The 24577-nt window shown below is 40.5% G+C and overlaps 1 protein-coding gene across 2 annotated transcripts in view; it reads left to right on the top strand.

Annotated features, from left to right (window-relative positions):
* Positions 1–24577, top strand: part of znf385c (zinc finger protein 385C) — a 113007-nt gene that overhangs the window by 15270 nt on the left and 73160 nt on the right. For both annotated transcript variants that reach the window (XM_076995439.1, XM_076995434.1), the window contains exon 2: positions 21446–21712. In XM_076995439.1, coding sequence (XP_076851554.1) covers positions 21446–21712 — 267 coding nt within the window. The remainder of the gene's footprint in view (positions 1–21445; positions 21713–24577) is intronic.

The raw sequence follows: 24577 nt of genomic DNA, 5'->3' as shown, positions 1-24577 counted from the left end.
ACACACACAGACACATAGTGTTTATTGGGCTGTGTTGACATAGGGTGAACATAGTTGACAAATGTTGTTGGAAAGCAAAAATCCTAGACAGTCAACCCTCTGTACTCAAAATGTTTTTGTGTGTTTGTGTTGTGTATGTGTGTTCAGGTGTGTGTTTGTGCCTGTGTGTGTGATCTCACTTTCATAAATATCTTTGCTCTAAAATCAACCACAATTAATTATATCATTCCATTTAAATATTATAATCTCTTCACAGTGCTGAGTTCACATCTACATTACAGCAAACAGCAAAATATCTGCAGCCTTCTGAGGTAGAGCAGATGCTGCTGTGCCTTCACCACCTCACCCATGTGAGTGGTTCACGTGAGACCCATGTGAGTGGGTCTGCAGTGCATAATTTGCCATTATAATACTGTAAGATGTGTTTTCCAAGTCATTCAGTCCAAGGTAGAGCACTAGATCCTCTCAATGATGCAGAGAAGGACTGTGAAAGCCACAGATAAAAACTGCATTTCCCAGAGTGCTCTAGTGTAAATGTCTGACATCATAGTATATATCCCCAAATTTGCTGAGACAATCTGATCACCCAAATCCAGCCAATCACCATTCTGTCTTTCTAGTCAGACATTTCTGTATTTGTAAACTGTAGGAGAACGGGGGTGTGGCTGTGTGTGTGTGTGTGTGTGTGTGTGTGTGTGTGTGTGTGTGTGTGGTTGTCTTTCATTGATCCAGGTTGCTGTGTAAACTCTTCAAAAAGAGTTCAGTCATAAAATGAGGTTTACATAAAGTACAGTAATATTATGCCATGCGAAAGGCTTTCCAACTATAACACATATCTGTGCGTGTGTGTGTGAGAGAGAGAGGGAGCGAGACTGAGAGTAGCAGTGTAATCAGAGTGGATTAAGGCTAAAGACAACAAATGTGATGGAAAATATTTTCAGTTGCACACTGCACACTCTGCCATTACCCCTTACTATCATTCACACACTCACACACACTAATACTCACATACATACAATTTTTGTGATATGATTTTATGTGAGTCACCTTTACATGCCTTACAGGATACATGGTTGTACACTGTGGTGTCACTTTAAATTTGCCGTTATAATACTGTAAGATGTGTTTTCCAAGTAATTCAGTCCAAGGTAGAGCACTAGATCCTCACAATGATGCAGAGCAGCACTGTGAAAGCCACAGATAAAAACTGCATTTCCCAGAGTGCTCTAGTCTGAATGTCTGACATCATAGTATATATCCCCAAATTTGCTGAGACAAATTCACACACACACTCACACACATACAAGCACGCTCACAAACACTCACACAGACACATTCATGCTCACACATACTCACACACATGCAAGCACGCACACACACTAACACACATTCACACACACACATGCAAGCATGCACACACATACACACACACACACACACACACTCAAGCACATGCAAGCATAGTCCACATATCCAAATGCGCTAAATGTAAATATCCTGGGGTCTCATGACTTCTGACAGCTATAACAAGAAAGCAGGGAATCTTCTCAGTGTGACATCCTGTAAATCTATTTGTCTGTATTGAATTGTTTATTTATGAATCACTCTTTTATGTCAGTTATGTCAAGAAAAGCATGGCGAGTTAATAAAGATTAAAATGTTATCATTTATAATATAATAATATATAATTATATATAGTATAATATAATTTGAACAATTTGCACAAGTAAATTACAATTGCCAGATTTATCTCCTAACACACAAACATAATGTATGAGGGCAGATAATATTCAGGGCTATTGCGTTCTGATGTGTTCTGTGGTGTTTAATTGGAAGGGAAAGGGGTAAATCTGGACACTTCATGGAATTGGGACCCCTTCCCCCATCTTTCTCTCCCTCCCCATCTCTCTCTGCCTCCCTCCCTATCTCTCTCTCCCTCTTTCCCCTTTATCCCTATCACTTTCTCTCTCTCTCAATTAAAGGTGCTTTATTGGCATGCCAAATAGTGCTACATTTGTATTGCCATAGCCTGAACACTTACAATACTAATAAAACTGAACACTGAACAGACAACATTTGAGCTCACAGTTCTAAACACTGTTAAAGAATAAATTAATAAAAAATACATTAACAAAAAACAAAGCAACACAAACAAATACATTTAAAAATTCCTTAAGTAAATAACAAAATCAGTAGTCATAATCAAATAATTAACACATAAGAACCACATGTATATATGCATACACATACACATCAGCCATCAGAGACAAGGATTTAGTGTGTGTGTGTGTGTGTGTGTGTGTGTGTGTTATGATCACTCACTGTTCCTCTTGTGGCAGGCTATGACGTATTGAGCTGTGTGTGCAGCAGTCTCTGTGCTCTCCTAACAGGTTGGGGAGTTTCTCTGAATTAGAGAGGCTGTACTAACAAGTAGGTTAGTACAGCCTCTCTAATCCAGAGTAACTCCCCTACCTGTTGGTACAGCCTCTCTGATCTGACAGGTAGGGGAGTTTCTCTGGATTAGAGAGGCTGTACTAACAGGTAAGGGAGTTTCTCTGGATCAGAGAGGCTGTTGAATGTGGGGTGTTAGTTTTATTTATTTATTTAATTTTGTGTAGAATTTGTTTTGAATATCAGTGAATTTTGAGGATTCCGTGAGCTCTGTTTCAGTTTTATTCAGCACTGTTAGCTTGTTTTGTTTTCTTGGGGCACCCAGGATCTTCTGTGTCTGCCTGTCTCTATAGCCAGGTTGTGCTGGCTGAGACTGTATCTCGTCAGGGTGGGTCTCAGTCTCAGATCAGTCACTGTGCTCAGATTCTCTGCCACAGTCTCTTTAGGGCCAGATAACACTGCATTCTACCTTGTAATTTTGTTAGTCGTACGTGTTTTTTGTAGTCTAAGTTGTAAGATCTATGCTGTTGTTTGTCTCAGTGTTTTGTGTCGAAATCATTCCAGAGCATCATACTTGGTCTTTGTTCGTTTTTGTTGATTTTTCTTTAATTGATTTGGTAGAAGTGTATTTAGCATTTATCAGTTCCCTGTCTAGTGTGTGTTTGAGTTGTCTTCATGTGTTTTGTATTCCTCTAGATTTGGTGTCTTTTGGTAGTTTGGTTAAGTTTTGTAGTAACCTGGTTTTTGATCTGTTGTGATTGAAGTATTGTTATTATTCATCTTGTTCGCTGTTTATTAATTATGCCCTGTCGTGCTCGTAAGTCTAAGTCTGGTCTGTCAGTCTGTTGTTTGTCTCTTGTTCGCTCCTCCTAGAGCTCATGTATATTAAATGGAATTGATTTCTCTCTGCAATTGTGTCCGCCCCCTGCTCCCTTTGAGTTACGTACGTTACACACATGGTGATAAAGGTGGTAGGGGGTGATGGTGAGCAAGGTGCATACTGGGCATGAGGGCACATCCTTTAGAGATGTCTGCACTGACCCTCTGGATGGTTGCAGGGTGTAAGTCCTTATGTGGCAGAAATGTAGAGATAATAATTTTGGCAATAGGAAAGAATTCCGCTGCTCTCTCTCTCACTGTGCATACTAGTCCTCCTAATCTCTCTCACTGTGCATACTAGTCCTCCTAATCTCTCTCTCACTCTGCAAACTAGTCCTCCTAATCTCTCTCACTCTGCAAACTAGTCCTCCTGCTCTCTCACTCTGCATACTAATCCTCCTACTTTCTCTCACTCTGCATACTAGTCCTTCTACTCTCTGCAGCTCTGCATACTAGTCCTCCTACTCTCTCCCGCTCTGTTTTAAGGTCATTGGTGCCCGTGTGTATAATGATGTATTTGGCAGTGCCAAGGTTGGGGTTAGACAGTATTCTGTGAGCGTCTTTTATTTTGGGGAACAATATTTTTGATGTTGCTTGACCTGGAACGAACATGTCTTCTTGTATGAATTTCCCATTTTGTGACGGGCGGGGGTGAGCAACAAAAAGGAAGCGATCACGCCAAGTCTCAGGGAAAAAGGATGGTTTAATAGAAAGTGTGCAAACCTAAAACCCGTGCACTATCTCCAAATTAAGGATATAATGACCAGCGGTCAACTGGTACAAAGACAAGACATATATAGGCAAACAAACGACCCTCAGGTGAGACGGATCACGGGCTCCGCCCACCTGAGGGACGCACATGACGTCACCAAACAACAACAACAACAGCCGCTGTGGACAGAGGCGGCCGGTAGGGGGCCGCCTCACCGTGACAGACCCCCCCACCAAGCCGCACTCCCCTCCACTGGGTGTGTGGCACACAGCGGCTGCACACAAAACATGAAGGGGCAGGAAGGCAGAGACAGGCAGGAACACACCTCCTGCCGTCCGGGAGCTGAAACATAAAACACAAAACATTACACAGCTCACCTCCCCGGGCAGGACCCTGGACCGGCCGGGCCGTTAACAACACAAAACCACGCCCCGGTCGGTCACAGGGCCCTCACGCCCTAACCGGCATTCAGCTGGTAAGCCCCATGGGTGTGAGGACGAGGGGCTACGGCTCCTCTCTCGTCCCTCGTGTGTGTGTGTGAGTGTGCAGGCTACCTCTCCAAGGCGTGGCTACTTCACCTCCTGGACCTACCTCCTCCCAGAGCTGACCCCTGCCTTCTGCTAGGGGTCACCCCAGCCTCCTGGGGAGCCAACCCCTCCCGGGGCCTCTCATCTCAAGGTGGACTCCTCCACCCAACCCAGGAGCGCCAGAGACCGAGGCCCAGAGCACCCTCGACGCGGGCTAGGGAGCAGCCCCAAGGGCCTCCTGGTCACCCCGGGTGACTCCTGGTCACAACTGGTACAAAGACAAGACATATATAGGCAAACAAACGACCCTCAGGTGAGACGGATCACGGGCTCCGCCCACCTGAGGGACGCACATGACGTCACCAAACAACAACAACAACAGCCGCTGTGGACAGAGGCGGCCGGTAGGGGGCCGCCTCACCGTGACACATTTGAGTCGATCTGAATAGCAATGTCCATGTTTGGACCTGTGGATACGCTGTGTCTGTTGTGGGTTTTCCCACCCTTTGGGTGAAGATTTGGGTGTTTCAGGCAGTGGTGGACGAAGTACACCAATTATGTACTTGAGTAAAAGTACAGTTACCTTGCATTGAATATTACTCAAGTAAAAGTAAAAGTATTCACCTCAATTTTTTACTTGAGTAGAAGTACAAAAGTATCTGCCTTCAAAAATACTTAAGTATTAAAAGTAAAAGTAAAAACCTTTTTTTTCTTAGCGTCACATCAAAACCCCTAGGCCTACTCGATCAAAGGGTGAACAGGAAACAGTGCCTTACATTTGCCTAGCAAACACAAAATACACAAAACTAGCCTATATTATCCTCACAACATTCATCTCCAAACTTTATCCATATTAATAATTCACACTAGAAAGGTAGACAAGTGGACAAACAGTTTTATATAAAAACATAATTCACCACCAAACAGAACAATAATTTCGAACTGGTCACTTCAGTCCTAGCTTGGGGGACTTTTTCTGAGGTTCTACGTTGTCCACCATATGGCGGGACAGGGAAGCTAGAAGCTCTAGCACCTAGAACTAGAACTGTGTGCAGCCCTACCAACTGAACTCATAATATTAAACTTGGCCGAATAATTAATATAATAATAATCAGAGTTGCCAACTCTCACGCAATGAGCGTGAGACACACGCATTGACTGTCTTTACCAGAGACCATTTTCACTCGCACTACACTTCACATACATCCGATTTCTCACACTGAAAAAAAAATCTAGTTTATTTACCTCTGATCTACATCTATAGCCGGGTTTCCATCCAAACCTTTCGAAAAAATAATGCGCAATTTCCAAGTTTCGGTAGAAAAAAATGCGAATTAAGCCTTGTTTCCATTCATTACAGTTATGCGAATAAACTTTAGATCACGTGAGAGGACGCCAAACAATAGTGGTTTTACGTCCATCTGGCAGTTACGCATTTTTGCACGTTGAGGTTTTGAAACATTTTTTTCTTTTTCTTTTCTATACATGGAGAAGTTAAATTAAATTTTTGCTCTCTCCAGAACTGTTTTTGTATGCATTTGCCATTTTTACATCGCGATCGTGTACAGAACCACATGACTTGAGGCATGATACGTCATCGTTTATGCGAAAAACCCTTTTCCATTCAGTTTTTCCGAATTTTGGCGATGCGATAGTCTAACTTTTCCACCTCCTCCTAGCGTAAAAATCTTTTTGCGATATTTGGGGCTTTTTTCGAATTTTGGTCTTTTTCCATCCAGTTTTTTTCATGCGCATTTTCAAAATGCGCAACAACTCGGTGGATGGAAAACCCTCTTGTGATTCAATGAGTTACTAGTTCGCTGTGGCGCCAACCACTGGCGATCGATCGCGACATAATACTTAATTTGTGTCCAACAATTTACACTCGCCGCCACCCCCGCCAACATTTTACACACATGCCGCCGCCCCGCCCACCAACCCTGATAATAATAATTTTAATAATAATTTAAATAATTTTGCTTCGCTCATATTTACTTGCCTTCGCCTCCCTCATATGAATAAATTGCGAAGTTCGCTTCGCTTGGCCAAATTCGCGTGTATGTGTCCCCGGCTTTAACGTTTGATGTGGGAGTCTCCTGTGTTAAACTGGCGCTTAGCATCTCCACAGATTGCAATTCGGGTACTAGCACATTGCTTTGGATAAAAGCATCTGTTCAATGTAGTGTACTTCAATGTGATATAATTAACCGGGGTATATAAACCTACTAATCTAATGGTGAACTTACTTCGATGTGTTTTTTCAAGTTTGACAGCGAGTTCATAAATGATGACAGCGATGTGTTCTTCGGAATGCAGAGGAGGAATACGAATAATTCTTCTTTTCGAGGAATACAAACACTTCGGCTAAATAAGGCCAGGGGTGTTGGGGGAAGACATCTGTTGCAGCCATGTCAGATCCTCAGCCATTTAGCGTACAAATCTTAATCTCTTACTGAGCGCTGATTGGTTATAGTCTGTGACATGGTACACTTTTACCTTTCGGTATTTTATTAAACGTTGATTTAAAAATGAAAAAGGAACGAGATGTTTCTGTAAATGTAACGAAGTGAAAAGTACAAATTTTCGCTTTGAAATGTAGTGAAGTAAAAGTATAAAGTCTTACCAAATAAAAGTACTTGAGTAAAGTACAGATACATGGAAATGTTACTTAAGTACAGTAACGAATTACATTTACTTAGTTACTGTCCACCACTGGTTTCAGGGTGGGTCTCAGGGCAGTCTTGCAGTAACTGAAGAGCATGTATGTTCATCTCAGAGTCTCCAAAATAACACCTCAAAAAAAAACGCTAGATTTATCATTACTCGCTTAAAAAAAATGGGGCAGCCATTTGGACAAAGAAAAGTGGTAAAATTAGCTCTGTATGGCAGTGGTTCCCAAACTTTTTCTGCCGTGCCCCCCTTTAGTAGATGAGAATATTTTTGGGCCCCCCCCCCCCTACAAACTCAAACGCATATTGACCAGTGGTGTATTAAAAAAATAAGTGAGGGTTCGCAAGTGTAAGTTGTTGGGGAGGGGGGGTGTGGCGGCGAGCTCCGCCCACCTCACGCGACCCTGCGCGAATGGCGAGCGTCACTGCAGTGTTCTCCGAAGTGATAGGGGGCAGTGGAGAATAAAAAACCCCTGCAAAACCGGTGAAAGAACATTTTTACCTGACGGTACACCAGGCATCAAAATAAATACATATATACACACACACTATATATACACACACACACACACACATATATATATGTGTATTTTTAAATTACCTTAATTTTTTTCAAAATTCTGAATGTCACACCAAATTACATGGTGTCACGCCATATGATAAATCATGCCACACAGCAATCTGTATGCAAAAATCTGCATTTACCAAACAACCAAACTTTTGACAAGTGACTGAAATCATTTTTAGTTACAGCAAAATCACAAAATTGTTGAAGAACAGTGAATTCTACTCAACGTAGTGAACAATGCTTATAAGGCATTAACTAATCCATTTACTGTATTCATTAGATGTTACACTTTTATTCTAATCTCCTGAATATTGGTTACACGAATTCTAATAATCTTTGGTAAGTCATTGAACTTTTTTTATATTTAATGCATAAATTAATTTAAGAATGAGAATAAGTAAAACGATGATCAAACAGCAAGCTGATATTGTATCATTAAAATCTGTTAAAAGTGTGCCATCTCTCGTCATCTAATGAAATCTGCCTCAAACTAAATAAAGGGAAACATTTGAGTGACAAAATGATGTAGTTTAACATGGATTCAGCTTGAAAATGGGATAGCAGTGATTCACCAAATTAAGTTGGTGTAGATATTAAATGTGAATAATATAATCATATATTATCAAAATATATTAAAAGTATAAAATATTCAACAAACTATTAACTATAAAAATGTATCAAGACCATTATTTATGTATTTATGCACAGTTCATATCATATAGTGTGACAAAATGATCATATGGTGTGACAAGAAAACCCTGTCACACCTTATGATAATGTGTCACACCATATGAGGTTTCATGTACTTAGCATGACATTAAGCAATGTGCCTTTACGCTAACACCATAAAACCATGCTAACTACAATGTGACAATATAGTTTTAAAGGTAATACTGACTGAAAAGCAATTTAACTTGTGCATTTTTGTGTAATATGTGTCACACCAAAAGACAGTGCAAAAGGGAACTGAAGCAGGATTGCTGGATAAACATGAAGAGCGATGACTCACTTTGTAACTTTCAGTGTCTCTCTGATGCTTTCTTCTATCTCCTGAAAGAAGGAGGACCCCCACTCCCCAAAGGTCTCCAAACAATTGCCCGTTTAAAAAAAGGAATATGGCGTCACACCATATGACAGGGATGTCAAAGTCAAATACACAGAGGGCCAAAAAACCAAATTTGCTACAAGCCGAGGGCCGGACTGGTTCAATGTTTATTAAAACATATTGAAATGATTGCACATAGCCTATTGAACCAAGACCCAACACAGTGTATACTATTTAATGCTTAAATGAATAAAGCAATATTTTCTTATGGATCTGTCAGTAATTTCAAGTGAAAACATTTTTCAACAAGCAAACAGATAAAAACAAACTTCCTTCAAAGAAAACATATCCTGTACATTAAATTAATAAAGTAATAAAGGTTTGAAAAGTGCTGGAATTTAGGCTAAAGTACTGGAAAATGCTTGAAATTGTAACGACTTCGTTTCACAACAAATGTATTACGTTAACAAATACGAGCCTCTTGTAATTCCAGGACAAAACATAAGAGAACGTGAAGACGTTAAGATTGGGCGTTTTAAAAATAAACAACCATTAAATAATGTGAATAAAAAAGCGAATTATTTCGAATAATTTCGACTATATGTTTAAATATCTAACTTAATTAAGTTTAACTGGTGCGCGCAGTTACAAAATTCGAGAGGTGCACGACCTTGCGAATCGACAGCGTGCGACGCCCTCATGCACGGGCGGAGCCACTACGATTGCGTCATTTTCGCCGCGCAGACCCTCGCCGCTTGTGTGCGCTGCAGTGACTTCGCGGGCTACCGTTGCATTGTGGGGAATGTAGTGTTTGTGCGTGCAAAACACCATCGGGCGGCTGTGGCCTGCGGGCCGGTTCTAATAGTAATTAAATATCATCCAGGGGGCCATAGATAATCAATTCTTTGGCCTTGACTTTGACGTATGTGCCATATGACATCCATTTTTGGAACGAAATGTTTTAGTTAAGGGTGGCTTCAAAATGTTATGCCTGAACTTTTAGTCAAGCAGATTCAAAAGTAGACATCTGGGTTATCAATATATTTTTGAGTAAACAGAAAATGTATTAATTCTTTAATTAATTAATTAAAATAATTAACAAAAAAACCTAATTTGTGAAATGTGCTTGGGACAGTCACCCCATATGAGTTTTTTCTAGTTTGGCTGAAAATTGTTAATCCCATGAATGCTCTGTAAATCCATATATAGGACTTTTTAACGGACCGTCCACAAAGAGTGTGTATAAAGGGAATGCTTTCTGATGAGATTATTTTAAGTACAGGAGCACCTCAAGGATGTGTTTTGTCGCCTTTACTCTTTTCCGTGTATACTAATGAGATGAGACTGCAGGAGAATAATCTCAGGTTGATAAAATATGCTGATGATATGGCTCTAGTTGGACTTTTTTATAAGGATAATGATAATTCTGATTATTCTGCTCAGGTCTTGAAGTTAGAACAGTGGTGTAAATCTAGCTACTTGTCAATTAATGCTGGGAAAACAAAGGAGCTTATTTTACATCACACAAACTCTCTTCCACCACTTATACTGTGTAACCAATCAGTGGAGAGGGTGAAGTGTTTCAGGTATTTGGGAATACAACTGGATCATCAGCTGAGTTTCGCAGATCATGTTGACAGTGTATGCAAGAAAGCCAGTCAGAGATTATACCTAATTAGGAAATTGAAGGAGTTTGGGGTTGAGAGTAAAATTCTCTGTAAGGTATATGTGAGTTTGATAGAGAGCATTCTGGTGTTCAATATTTCAGTCTGGTACGGACATTTGACAGAACTAAATAAAAGTAAATTGACCAGAACGATCAAGATAGCAGGGAAAATAATTGGCCAGCAACAAAAGTCACTAGACGTCCTTTATAGTAGAGCTTTGTCTAGAAAAGCTGTAGCAATAACTAGGGACCCCACACATCCTCTTCATACTGCGTTTGAGGTGCTCCCCTCAGGCCGGCGTTATAGAATGCCTCTGGTGAAAAAAAAGATCTATAAAGGAGCATTTGTTCCTAATGCTATCAAACAGATTAACAACTCACACTAATTTGTTCTAAGGTTTGTGTATGTTTTTATGTTTTTATGTACTTATGATTATCGTTATTACTTTGGTTGTGGTGTTGCTGTGTTGTATGGTGGTGAAACCAAAGAAAAATTTTCTGCTTCGGCAGAACAATAAAGTTTTATTCTATTCTATTCTATTCTATTCTATTCTATATAACAGCACTTTCTGAACAATATCACCACAGTTTTTTACATATTCTTCTATAATTTAAGTATATTTGACACTTTGGACCAAAAAAAAGCCACGTCATGTCAACCACCCATAGAAAGAAATATACATCTATGAATCTGCGTGAATGGTGGAGGCGTTTATACTAGCCGTGTCACATTCTTTGTAGTTTTGTCCGAAACGATATGTGGTAATTAGAGTTGCACCGATACCGATACCGTATCGGTATCGGCACCGATACTGCCACTTACACAAAGCATCGGTATCGGCAATAGAGAGCGCCGATATGGTGAAGCTTATTGACGCGCATGCGCACCACTAAATGGCGCTTGACTGAAGCCAACGGCATGTCCGCGGTGTGGGAGTATTTCTCGGTTGAGACGGGCAGCAGCAAAAATGCCCGCTGCAAAATTTGTAATGCCAGCATTTCGAGGGGTGGCACGACCACCAAAGACTTCAATACGTCGAATTTAATTAAGCATTTAAAGCGAAACCACGTCAAAGAACACAGCGACTTCATCCAAGCAAGCTCAAAGAAGCAAGCTAGCACAGGTCAGCAGCAATCCTTAGAATGTGCGTTTCACAGACGTGACAAATACCCACCTGACAGTGTCAAAGCGAAAGCAATAACAGAGAAACTGGTTGAATTTGTCGCGTTGGATGACCAGCCCTTATCAGTCGTTGATAATATAGGTTTTCGACGACTAATTGAACAGTTAGAGCCAAGGTACAACTTGCCTAATCGGCGCTACCTTACTGAGACGGCTCTACCGCAGCTGTACACCCGAGTCTATGAACATGTGAAGGAGAGCTTGAAAGATGTCCCTATGATTAGCTTTACCTCAGACATATGGAGTTCAGACGTGTGTCCGATGACCTTATTAAGTTTGACTGCTTCGTGGGTGGATGCGGGTTTCACGTTGAAAAGCGCAGTTCTGCAAGCCAAGCCATTCCGCGGCTCACACACTGCTGAGGCTATCGCGGCAACTTTCGAGGATATGCTGAAGGAATGGAATATTCCGAAGAACCGTGTCCATGTAGTGTTGAGAGACAATGCCAAGAACATGGTAAAGGCCATGAATGATTTGGGGCTACCTAGTTTAGGTTGTGTTGCCCACTCGCTAAACCTCGTTGTGCACGAAGGTCTCTTGTCACAACGTAGCGTTTGTGATGCACTGGCGGAAACGGGAGCGGGAGGAAAATCGTTGGTCATTTTAAACACTCTCCGTTGGCATATTCCCGTCTGGAGGATATTCAGGCTGACCTGAATTTACCTATTAAACGACTACAGCAAGATGTACATACCAGGTGGAACAGTACGTTTTACATGGTCCAAAGTTTGATTCAACAGAAGCGACCACTGTGTGCTTATGCAGCTGACCATGATCTGCCCGCCACACTGACTGCTAATCAGTGGGGGCTGCTCGAGAAAACACTCGCTGTTCTAGAGCCGTTTGAGGAATTGACACGTGAGCTCAGCTCTTTGACTGCATTAGCTGCAGACGTAATCCCCGCTGTTACTGTACTTCGACGCCTTCTCCGCAAAGAAACGAATGCCGACCAAGGAATAAAAACGATGAAAAGCACCTTACTGGATGCGGTTAACTCAAGATTTAGCACGGTTGAGGAAGAGCCACTGTACTCATTTGCAACTCTGCTGGATCCGAGATACAAAGACAGGTCGGTTTTTACGTTTTGGAGTCATATACTATTTTTGCCCAATATATAATCTAGATATAGGGCTATGGATAACAGTTTTAATATGTTAATTCAAATTGTCATTTGTATGGGCGTACTGATTTATATAATATTTACAAAATAGATGTAATAAATTAGGTAGGCCAGCTATACTATTGTTTTGAATATATAAACCTACCTTAATTAAGCAGAAAGAAAATATTGCTACAAAACCATACTTGCTGTCTTTGAATGGTTATCAGCTGATAAAGCTTATTTGTTGTAGGTATTTCACAAATTCAGACTCCTTACAAAAGGCAAAGATTGCTTTGACACAAATGGTTGAGAAGATGGAAGAAAAAAGTCCTGCAGCTGCCTCAGCTGAGCCAGTTCAGAAGAACCCACGTCTAGATGCTGGGAGTCAGAAAAAAAGCTGTCTTGGTGGCTTATTTGATGAAATCCGGCAGCAGAATGAACCAAAATCCAGCCAAACAAGCATGAGTGCTACAGACGAGGTACACGTCTATCTTTCTGAGCCAACAGTGTCTCGGTCAACCAATCCATTGGAGTGCTGGAGAACTAGCCAAACCCAGTTTCCTTTACTGACGACCCTAGCTGTCAGCTTCCTCAGTGCCCCATGCAGTAGTACTGAGAGTGAAAGGCTCTTCAGTGCAGCCTCACTTGTTGTGAATGAACAAAGGAACAGGATACTTGCAGAAAGAGCAGAAATGCTGCTTTTTCTCAAGAAAAACCTTAAATTGATGCTAAAGTAAAGCTAAGCCATGTTTATGCACAAAAGCTCCACTTATGTTTGTTTAAATTGAACTTGCTGCACCTTTTGTTTGTACACTTTTTTTTTTCTCAAAATTTGTGGCTTTGTTGCATGCAAATAACCAAGCAGCTCAAACCTTTTTTTACATAGAATTTTTTTGTTTGCATACTTTTATGTTAGCACTTATTTAGTTTAAGCAACTTGTTTAAATTTGAATTGAATTGAAACAATTAAAAAGCTGTGAAGCATAGCGAGATTATGCTTTCCTTCTTGCACATGTTTCTGCATTGTGGCAATTTATTTTTTCATAGCTCTGAAACTTTTTAATGTACAGTTAACCAGTAAATTTAAGTCAGAGTTGGTATTGGTATCGGTACTCGGTATCGGCAGATACCCGAAAAGCTGGTATCGGTATCGGTAAGGAAAAAGTGGTATCGGTGCATCCCTAGTGGTAATATAAAGAAACACCCCTCAAAAAAAGGGGAATGAACATTTACTTGCCGAATTTTAATGTTGCTTTGTGTTTCAGGTTTGAAAAGTGTTGGAATTTAGGCTAAAGTACATTAAAATGTTGAAATTGTAACTACTTCGTTTCACAACAAATAGCTGTCTGACTTGAAGACGTTAAGATTGGACGTTTTGAAAATAAACCACCATTAAATAATGTGATAAAAATGTATATGTATTAGGGGTGGGCATAGATAAATTTTTTTAATCTAGATTAATCTCACTGAAATCTTGAAATTAATCTAGATTAATCTATATTAAAATGGCTCATATGCGTGCTACCCAAGTAATGACTAAAAGTCAGTCATTGAGATAGGGTTTCTTAATACAGAGGGTGCATTAGACCAGGGGCTCATCTCCTGTTTCCAAAATGCATCAATGACTGCTTGAGGAAGCTTTTCTACTTTGATACTTGAAGAAAAAAAAACATGCTCAAAAAAATGTAGGCTACTCGTGTTCAACGGTTTATTCAGTTAAACATGAATTTGTAAGCCTACATACTGTAGCCTACATTAAAAGGGGTTGATAACATGTTTATTCAGCTAAACATGATATTTGAAATGTAAGCCAACATTTAGTACATTTAACCTCACGGACGTAATTTGGGGGGGGGAGGGGGGAGGGGGGGGGGGGGACTAGTACATTTAACCTCACCTTTTTCAAAAGCCGGTTTTGGTCCTCTGCAGTTTTAACGGTTAAAAATAAATATTTAAATAGCGACGAATCTAGTGCTAGGACCATGCAGAAAACGACCGCTCCGAGCTCCGCTCGGGTAACACTTTACGTTCCTAAAAATGAATTTTCCATGAATCAAACCTGGCGACTTCGTGGCTGCATCCATGTAAACACACGTACGATTTGTAATTGACAGGTTTGAAAACTCATTCTCGCTCCTACTGTGTAATTTGGTTAGGAATACACCCGAACTAAACTATCAAGTTGAAAGTCATCATAGTTTGCTTATCCATTTTACCCAGTTCCCAACCCAACTTTAAGAATAGATTAATGGGGATAATTTTTATATCGCCCGATAAGAGTATCAAATTAATAGGAGATAAGTTCCTGGAGGTAATCAGCAGCAACCCTATGCAGTGCTTTATATGTCAGTAGAAGAATTTTAAAATCAATACGGAATTTAACTGGGAGCCTGACCTGACCTGATATAACCTGATATTCCTATATGAGCATCCTGATAGTAATGAGTTACAGTAGTCAAATCTGGAGCTAACAAAGGCGTGTACCAATTTTTCTCCATCATGCTGTGATAATGAATTTCTTAGCTTGGCAATGTTGCAGAGATGTAGAAAAGCTATCCTAGTAGCTTTTATTAGCTATAAAAATATCTATGTATTTATCAAATGATATGTCAGAGTTGAGAATTACACCGAGATTTTTGGCTACTGAGCCAGTTGTAATGGGGTAGTCTGTGAAATTTAGCATTAGATCTGCTATTTTCTGTCTTGCGGCATTTGGGCCCAGAAGGAGAAGCTCCGTTTTGTCACCATTAAGGTGAAGGAAGTTTAGTGACATCCAGCATGTAACATCTCTTACGCAGACCTCAATTTTTCCTAAACTGGATTTGTCATCAGGTTTGGCTGATATGTAAAGTTGAGTGTTGTCTGCATATCAGTGAAAGTCGACACCATGTTTGTTTATAACTATGCCCAATGGTAGCATGTAAATGTAAATAATAGTGGTCCTATGATGGAGCCTTGCGGGGACTCCATATTTCACTTTTGTAGGTTTGGATGGAATATTATTGAGCTCTACAAACTGATAGTGATTAGTTAAGTAAGAATTAAATCATGAAAGGGCTGTGCCTGAGATTACAACCCAGTTTTATAATCTTTTTAGCAAGATCCTGTGATCTATTGTGTTGAAAGCTCACACAAGATCCAGAAGCTCTAGTAGAGATGCATAGCCTTGATCTGAGACAAGAAGGAGATCATTTGTTACTTTAACTAGGGCTGTTTCAGTACTGTGGTGGGTAGGCCTGTCACGATAACAAAATTTTCAGAACGATATATTGTCCCAGAAATTATTGTGATAAATGATAAAATTGTCATTTTAAAGTGCCATTATAGAATTTTTTCTTCCTTCTGGGCTTCCCAAAGGAGCTTTAAGACAATGTGCCACAATAATAATATAGTAGCATAATAATACAATTACACCAGTTTGCAGTAATGTAATGTATTGTAAAGTTCATATTTTGTCAATTGTGATTTTTACACTGCAATCAAAATTTGTCCTCCGCTTTTAACCCATCTGTGCAGTCAGAACACACACACACACACACTAGTGATTCCTAGGGGGCTGTGGATCACACGTGCCCAGAGCGGTGGGCAGCCCTAGCCCGGCGCCCGGGGAGCAGTTGGGGTTAGGTACCTTGCTCAAGGGCACCTCAGTCATGGCCTCAGGTCTGGGAATCGAACCCACGACCCTATATACTGATATATATATATATATATATATATATATATGTGTGTGTGTGTGTGTGTGTGTGTGTGCGTGTGTGTGTGTGTGTGTATGTGCAAAAAATGCTGTACACTAAGAATGCTTTTAAAAATATAAATGCCGTATTTTCTGGACTATAAGCTACTTTCTTTTCCCGCGATTTGAACCATGCGACTTATACTGAGGTGCGGCTTTTCTGTAGATTTTTCTTCACCCGTCAGAGGGCGGAGCAGAAAGTGAATCAGGTGGTAGGTCAAAGTTGTAAATCAAAGAAGAAATTGCTCATTTTCATTTAGCACATGCAACCAGCAGGCACGACAGAGAAAGTTTTTCAAACCAACATGTGTTGTACCAAATTCCGACCTTGTTTGCACACGCGTAAAGACGCTACAGATGATATTCGGGAGTTACAGTGATTATAACTTAGTTCATTGAGCACTCTAGTTTTGTCCTAACTAGATATTTAGACATAATACTGCTGTAATACTGCGAAGTCATGGTCAGAGGTGAACTTATAGCCAGTGTGCATATTATTTAAAATAATTAACACCCTTGAGCCAGTGTGGCTTTGGACATAGATAATGCCGTGCCGTTTGCTGTGATTGGTAATTAAAGTCTAGCTCTTATTTATGCATAGAAACATAAATCGACATTATAATCTGTAGCGTCTTTATGCGCGGATAAACGAGGGGAGTCAGAATTCGACACAACACCGGCTGAAAGCTAAAACTGTCGCACATGAATTGCTACAGGCACCGTTCAGAAACTGATCAGTTCAGTTAAATGTATAGTTTAACCCCGCTTAAAGATGGCGTTAGAGATTGAAAAGTCCACCGTAAAGCAGTTTTCGTCGTTAAGCGTGACCATAGATTTAGATACGCTTTGATCGTAAATACAGTACAAACTACAGTACAAACTAACAATGTTCTCGTGCATGCGTACAGCGTGAGAAAGAGCGATCGCGTTGCTGAGATGGGCTGTAGTGGAGGCTGCGCTGCCTCAGCTGATCGTACACAACACGGCATGCCCACTGTTGCCAACTCCTCAGTAAGGAAAGTCGCTATTGGTTGTCCTAAAAGTCGCTAGAAGTCGCTAAATGACATCATCACCTAATTTACATAATACATGTATTTGAAGCTGTAAAGGAATAACGTTGGGAGAGAAAAAAATGAGTAAAAACACCCTAAAATACAGGCAGTATGCCGGTGTATCATCTCACGCAACATGAACACGCAACTGTGCTGCCAATGGTCCTCCGCGCACCACGCAAAATTTTAAAAAGTTGGTCGTAACTCTGATCCATTGTTAACCAGACCCGTCGTTAGACGGCAACTGACTGTATTCATATGCGACTGACTGTATATATGCGGCTTATAGCCCGGTGCGGCTTATACAACATTTTCCTTTTGTTTTACTTGGTAGGTGCGGCTTATATTGAGGTGCTCTAAAGTCCAGAAAATACAGTAATAATTGTTTATTTTTATAAATTTACAACAACAACGAGCGAACAAAAAAAAAATCTAAATCAAACCAATATTTCAGTAATGGTTCAGTCCCTATTTGGCATGTGACAACAGGAAGTGACACCTAGTGGCATGTGCCACAAAATACGTCATCCACTATCGGCACATGCCGATTAGAAGTGGCAACCGCCACAAAATCGTGGCACTTAGTGTGGCTAGTGCCACTCGATTTTGGCATCTGCTTTATGTTTGGTGAATGATTCTAGCTGATAGCCGGCTAACTAGATCTAAATTAATAGTTTTTATGTTGTTTGACATTATCATGTTGAAGTTAGATTATAGTATGCTACACTGGTAACAGTTAACGAAGACAATATATATTAAAGGATTTATTATATTTCTCTGTGTATGCTCATGTTATTCATGCCATCAGCGTAGTATAAACCACTGCGAGCGAGTAGGACCGCTTGAATACAATCGGCACCTGCCTACACTACTCATCACCTGCAATTGGCACGTCAATCAGCAGTGGCACATGCCGATTAGAAGTGGCAACCGCCAACGTAACTGGCCTCTCAGAAGTGGCACCCACCATCGCCAGTGTCACCAGCCACTTGAAAACCATTTGTTATGCTGGCCAAAGTACCGTTTGTAGGTTTTGTGGAAATTAAGATTTATAATTTTTCGTTGATTCATGTTGGGTGAACGATTCTAGCTGACAGCCGGCTTACAATCTCTATCATAACCAGGGTTGGCAACTCTCACGCATTGAGCATGAGACACATGCATTTGACTGTCTTCACACACTCTCACGCCACACTTCCGATTTCTCATGCTGAAAAAAAAAAATCTAGTTTATTTACCTCTGATCCATATCCATGATTCAATTAGTTACTAGTTCGCTCTGGCGCCAACCACTGGCGATCGATCGATCGCAATATAATACTTAATTTGTGTCCATTTTACACCCCGCCTGGTAACAATTTACGTTCATCACCCAGTCAACAATTTATGTTCGCAACCCTCCCCCCCGTCAACAATATACACTCGCCACCCCCTCCAATTTCAAATCTCACTCCAAGTGATCTTGAAAAGTTGGCAACCCTGATCATAACATGTCGAATGTACATTATAGCAGTTTTAGGCTACAGTGGTAAACAGTTACCGAAAGGATCTTATATTGAAGGATTAATGTTTATGAGTGTATGTTCATGTTATTCATGCTATCAGCGTAATTTAAACTACTGCGAGTGAGTAGCACCACTTGAATACAATCGGCACCTGCCGATTTGTGGTTTGTTTTTCAAGATGTTTGGAACAACCTACCAGCCGATTTCCTTCAAAAACTGTGAAAAAAAAAGCATTTTGCACTACTAAAATCTTTGCAATTTTTCGGAACTAAGAGAAATCCTGCAATTTGGGAGTGCAGAAGGCTAGATGGGTTATAGAATGCAACAATTTTACTCAGATATTGTGGCGCAATTAATGCTGTATAGGTCAACAGAAGAATTTTTTTATCAATTTGATATTTAACTGGAAGCCAGTGTAACAATGAGAGAGTAGGACTAATATGCCTAGCGGTAGCATATACAATGAGAATAATATGGGGCCCATTACTGATCCTTGTGGGACACCGTATTTTACCTTTGTGCATTCTGAGCATTCATTATTTACAAGTACAAATTGGTAACAATCTGTCAGGTAGACAGTCCTTTTGATGTGCAGTTTTATTAACCATATACTCAGAGGTGTCAATTCCAGGTTCAGAAAGTAAAAGTCCTCACCAGGATTTTGCTCAGACTTCCTGGATTGTGTTGATTCCACTAATTTTACCTGGATTGCACTAATTAGAAAATCTAGCAAGCCTGAGCAAAATTCTGGTGAGGACTTTTACTTTCTGAACCTGGAATTGACACCTCTGCATATACTAGTGCATAATAGAGAAGACATGGAATGATTGCATAGGACATTTGCGTGAATTCAGTTTGACAACCCTAACCCTAGAGGGGAACTCATCCTTCCCTAACCCCAGACAGAATGATCAGAGACTGGTGCTCAGGAACACTTCCAGTTTGACAAAAGCTTTCACACTTGACCAAATGCACCAAGCTCACAGAGCAAGCAGATCTGAGTCTGGAAAAGTCAGCCTTAGTTGCTGCTGTGTCATACTGCCCTGCACTCAGTACTTACTTATGGATTACTGATACACACACAAATGTAAGTTTAACCCTTCTGCCACACATTCCCATATATACAGACACTCACACATACACACATACATGCAAATGTGTGTATAAACACACACATACACACACATACATGCACATGCATGCATAAACACACACATACACACACATACATGCACATGCATGCATAAACACACACATACATGCACATGCAAGCACAGCAGAGGAATCGCATAAAAAATTTTCCCCTTACAAGGTTGTAATGGGAGTTGTGGACAGATCCAGGATGCTACCATGATGAGTGGACTAGGCTTAGGGTTTGGTTAGGGGGATATTAGCATAGAGTGGAATAGGGTTGGGGTTTGGTTAAGAGTAGATTAGCATAGAGTGGAAAAGGGTTAGGGTTTGGTTGAGAATAGATTTGGATAGAGTGGACTAGCCTTAGGGTTTGGTTGGGGTTGTTTGGAGTGTTAGGGTTGGGATTTTGGAGTGTTAGGGTTAGGGTTAGAGTGAATGAATCTGTGGAAAGATTCTTGCTCAATGTCTGGTCCTACCAGTGAGCTGTTACCCCATGTGCATGTGTGTTTGCATTCAGGGTAAGAGAAACACAAAGAGTCCTGTGTATGTATGGGTATGTGCTGAGGGTGAAACAGACCTTAATGATGTGTGTATATATATATATATATATATATATATATATATATATATATATATATATATATATATATATATATATATATATATTAGTATCAATATAGTTTAATATATAATAATAATAATATAAATTTTCTTTTCTCCAGAAGGAGTACATTCTAAATCTGCTGTCCGAACTGATGCATATGTACATGTTCACCCTTTGCTTTTGTTCGTGGTGAGGTTTGGCTCCCCCTCGTGGATAACAGATGAACTGTTTAAAATTTTGAGAATTGTAAATGTGCCATATTTTGTCAATAGTGATTTTTCACCACAATCAAAATTTGTCCTCCGCTTTTAGAAGTTAGAACACACACACACACACTAGTGATTACTAGGGGGCTGTGGAACACACGTGCCCAGAGCGGTGGGCAACCCTAGCCTGGCGCCCGGGAAGCAGTTGGGGTTAGATGCCTTGCTCAAGGACACCTCAGTCATGGCCTCAGGTCTGGGAATCGAACCCACGACCCTCCGGTCACAAGACCATTTCCCTACCACCAGGCCCCATTGCGTGTATGTTGTCTGTTAATCAATGCACTGTGTATTTTATTTGCTCTGAAAAGTAATTTTGTTTTTGATATTTTTGAGATTTATTTTATTAAATGGATTTCCTTGTATTTTCTCTCTATGGGTGTGTGTGTGTGTGTGTGTTTGTGTGTCTCAGGAATGAAGCGGCCATTCAGCCCTGTAGGCAAATGTGAAGCTCTGGCTGCAGACAACAGACCCAAGGGCGGGACTTCTGAGAGGGTGGAGTTAACAGAACTTGATGCTCCGCCCCCAGAGTCTCGTGTCAAATGGGAGCGTAAGCACAGGTCATACATGCTCTGCGAAGTGTGTAACATTCAACTGAACTCTGCTGCACAAGCACAGATACATTACAATGGCAAAACCCACCAGAAGAGGCTGAAATATATGAACAGTGGCAACTCAGGTAGGAAAAGTGTAAACCAAGGCTATGGTGTTTGGAGTGTAATCTCCTTATGTGTTCATAGTGTAAACCAAGGCAATGGTGTTTGGAGGGCAAACTAAGGCTATGGTGTTTGGAGTGTAAACCAAGGCTATGGTGTTTGGAGTATAAGGCAACATCTGTGGTGTTGTTGCTGCAGGTCATTTCAAGTTGCTTTTGTACTCAGCAGGGATGGCTGGAGTGACCCATATAAGCCCTCATGCCTGGCGCCGTCTTTATTAACAAACTCCTTATTGACCTCAGGACCTCAGGGCTTTTGGTTGTACTGGTTATGAAGTTCAGTTATTTATGTATTTGTTTGTTTTTCTTAGTCATATCTATTGTAACAGCAAATGTATGGTTCACAGTATGCTCCTGATTGTTTATACAAAGTTGAAAGAGCACACGTTCCTCGTGAGTCTTCCTCGTGAATCTTCCTCATAAGTCTTCCTTACGAGTCTTCCTTGGTCTCATCTGGAACTCCATGAGCAACCCTTCTTCTGATTTCATGAGAACGTTCGGGAACTGTCTTAATCATTGGCAATAAATGCTTCATTGATCTTTTGTATTAAGGGTTTGTTTGATATTTTAATATGATACTTTAATATGTTTTCAAAAACAACCACAACCTACTGGGATTTGCTATTAATTAATTAATTACTCACACAAACTCATAAGTGTACATGTACATGCACATGTACACATAGACAAGTACTGCAATTAGCATTATACTGCATTTGTGATAAAGGTAGATATTTCTGTCATGAAACACGAATCATGGACATATTTTTTTATATTCTGACACACATACAGATAAAGGCAGACACACACACACATACAGATAACGGCACAAATACAAACACACACACATACAGATAAAGGCACATATACAAACACATATATACACACATATAGGTAAAGGCACATATACAAACACATATATACACACATATAGGTAAAGGCACATATACAAACACACAGTGTGCAAAAACACAGTTTGCATACACACTCTCTCTCTCTCGCACACAAACACACACACAGCAGTCAGACCCACTTCAGGTGCAATCTCTCATGCGAATAGACCATAATTACATAGCAACCGAACATGTTCACCACGGAAACGCTCAGGATCGTCACGCCCCTCTCAGAAAGCTGTCTAAAGCAGCTCCTAAACTGACTGTGTGTGTGTGTGTGTGTGTGTGTGTGTGTGTGTGTGTGTGTGTGTGTGTGTGTGTGTGTGTGTGTGTGTGTGTGTGTGTGTGTGTGTGTGTGTGTGTGCCTTTGTAGCATAGGACACAAAAGATCATTGATTAGACCTTTTTGCTGCTGTAAGACATCATGATTGGAGTTAAATTAAGGTAGGCAGTGCTCACCATGAGAAAACTGCACTGCATTAACCACAAAGGACACAAACACGCATGCATATACTGAATGACTTTAGGTTCTTATCTACATGGTGTGGGTGTGTGTACGAACCTGTGCATATGTGTGTGCATATGTTTGAATGTGTGTATGGGTATTTACATATGTGTGTACGTGTGTATACATATGTGTACATGTGTGTACATATGTGCATGTGTGTGTGTGTGTGTGTGTGTGTGTGTGTGTGTGTGTGTAACACATAAGGAGTAACACATACAAGATTACGCACACCTGCCCCTCTCATTGTGTGTGTGTGTGGGGTGGGGGGGTGCATGTAATGGGAGTAGTGTGGGTGTCTGTGTATCATGACTAAATAACATTTGTCGTTTTCTGTAAAATATGCCCATGTATGTTTAGAAATGGTAAATGGGAAGACATTTTTTCCTGCATTTCATGGAATAAATCTATTGTATTTATACTAGTGGATAATAACCTAAGCCTAACATTAACCCCAACCATACAGAGATTACACTAGTAAACAATGTGAAGTAATGTGTCATGTGATGTAGTGTATATTAATGCAGTATATAGTTATTTCATGTAGTAATGTGTGATTTAGTGTGTGGTGTGATGTAGTGTGTATTATAATGTAGTGGTAGAATATGTTGATATTTTAGACCTTTACTATAACACTAAAGACCACAATGTCACTTCTTGCAAACATTCTGCTTATATATACAATGAAATATATACACGTGTTTGATGGGTGTACGGGCCACCCTGTACACCAGCATGAAGGGGAACTAGAGAACACACACACACACACACACACACACACACACACACACACACACACACACACACACACACACACACACACAGTCTTATCTCTGCTCACCTTCTGTTGATTCCTCCAGGCTTCTGTCCTCAAATTCTACATTAAGTCAGCATTGCAGCAACCACACACACACAGAAAAATTTTGTTCATTATTATCATTATACATTTATTATGTTAAACTGATGTTTTGTGTTTCATGTGTACACTAGTGTGACCATGTGTTTATATGTGAATGAGAGAAATTTTGTCTGTGTGTATTTATCTATCATGTCAGTTGTGCTGGTGCCTACATAGCTGAGATGCTGTTGTTGGGGATGCTGACAGTGTTACTCTCACTCCAGCCTCTTTCTGGTCTTTCTCTGTATCTTTGGGCTCTGATTCTCTCTCTCTGATTCTCTTGCATTCTCTTGCCCTCTCTCTATTTCTCCCTCTCTCCCTCTCCTTCTATCTCTCATGGTCGTCTTTCTCTCTCTCTTTCTCTATCTCTCTGTCTCTTTCTCTGTCTCTCTGTTTCTCTCTCTCTCTCTATTTGACTTTCTACTTCTCTATTTCTGTGTCTGCCGAGCAATCCTGACTGTTGCACGATGGGTATCTTTGGTCACATGATAGCTAAAATGAACATACACACACACTCACTCACACACTAGGTA

The sequence above is a fragment of the Brachyhypopomus gauderio genome, chromosome 2 (assembly GCF_052324685.1).
Source record: "Brachyhypopomus gauderio isolate BG-103 chromosome 2, BGAUD_0.2, whole genome shotgun sequence".
Lineage (NCBI taxonomy): Eukaryota > Metazoa > Chordata > Actinopteri > Gymnotiformes > Hypopomidae > Brachyhypopomus > Brachyhypopomus gauderio.
This window is presented reverse-complemented; position numbering and strand designations above follow the sequence as displayed.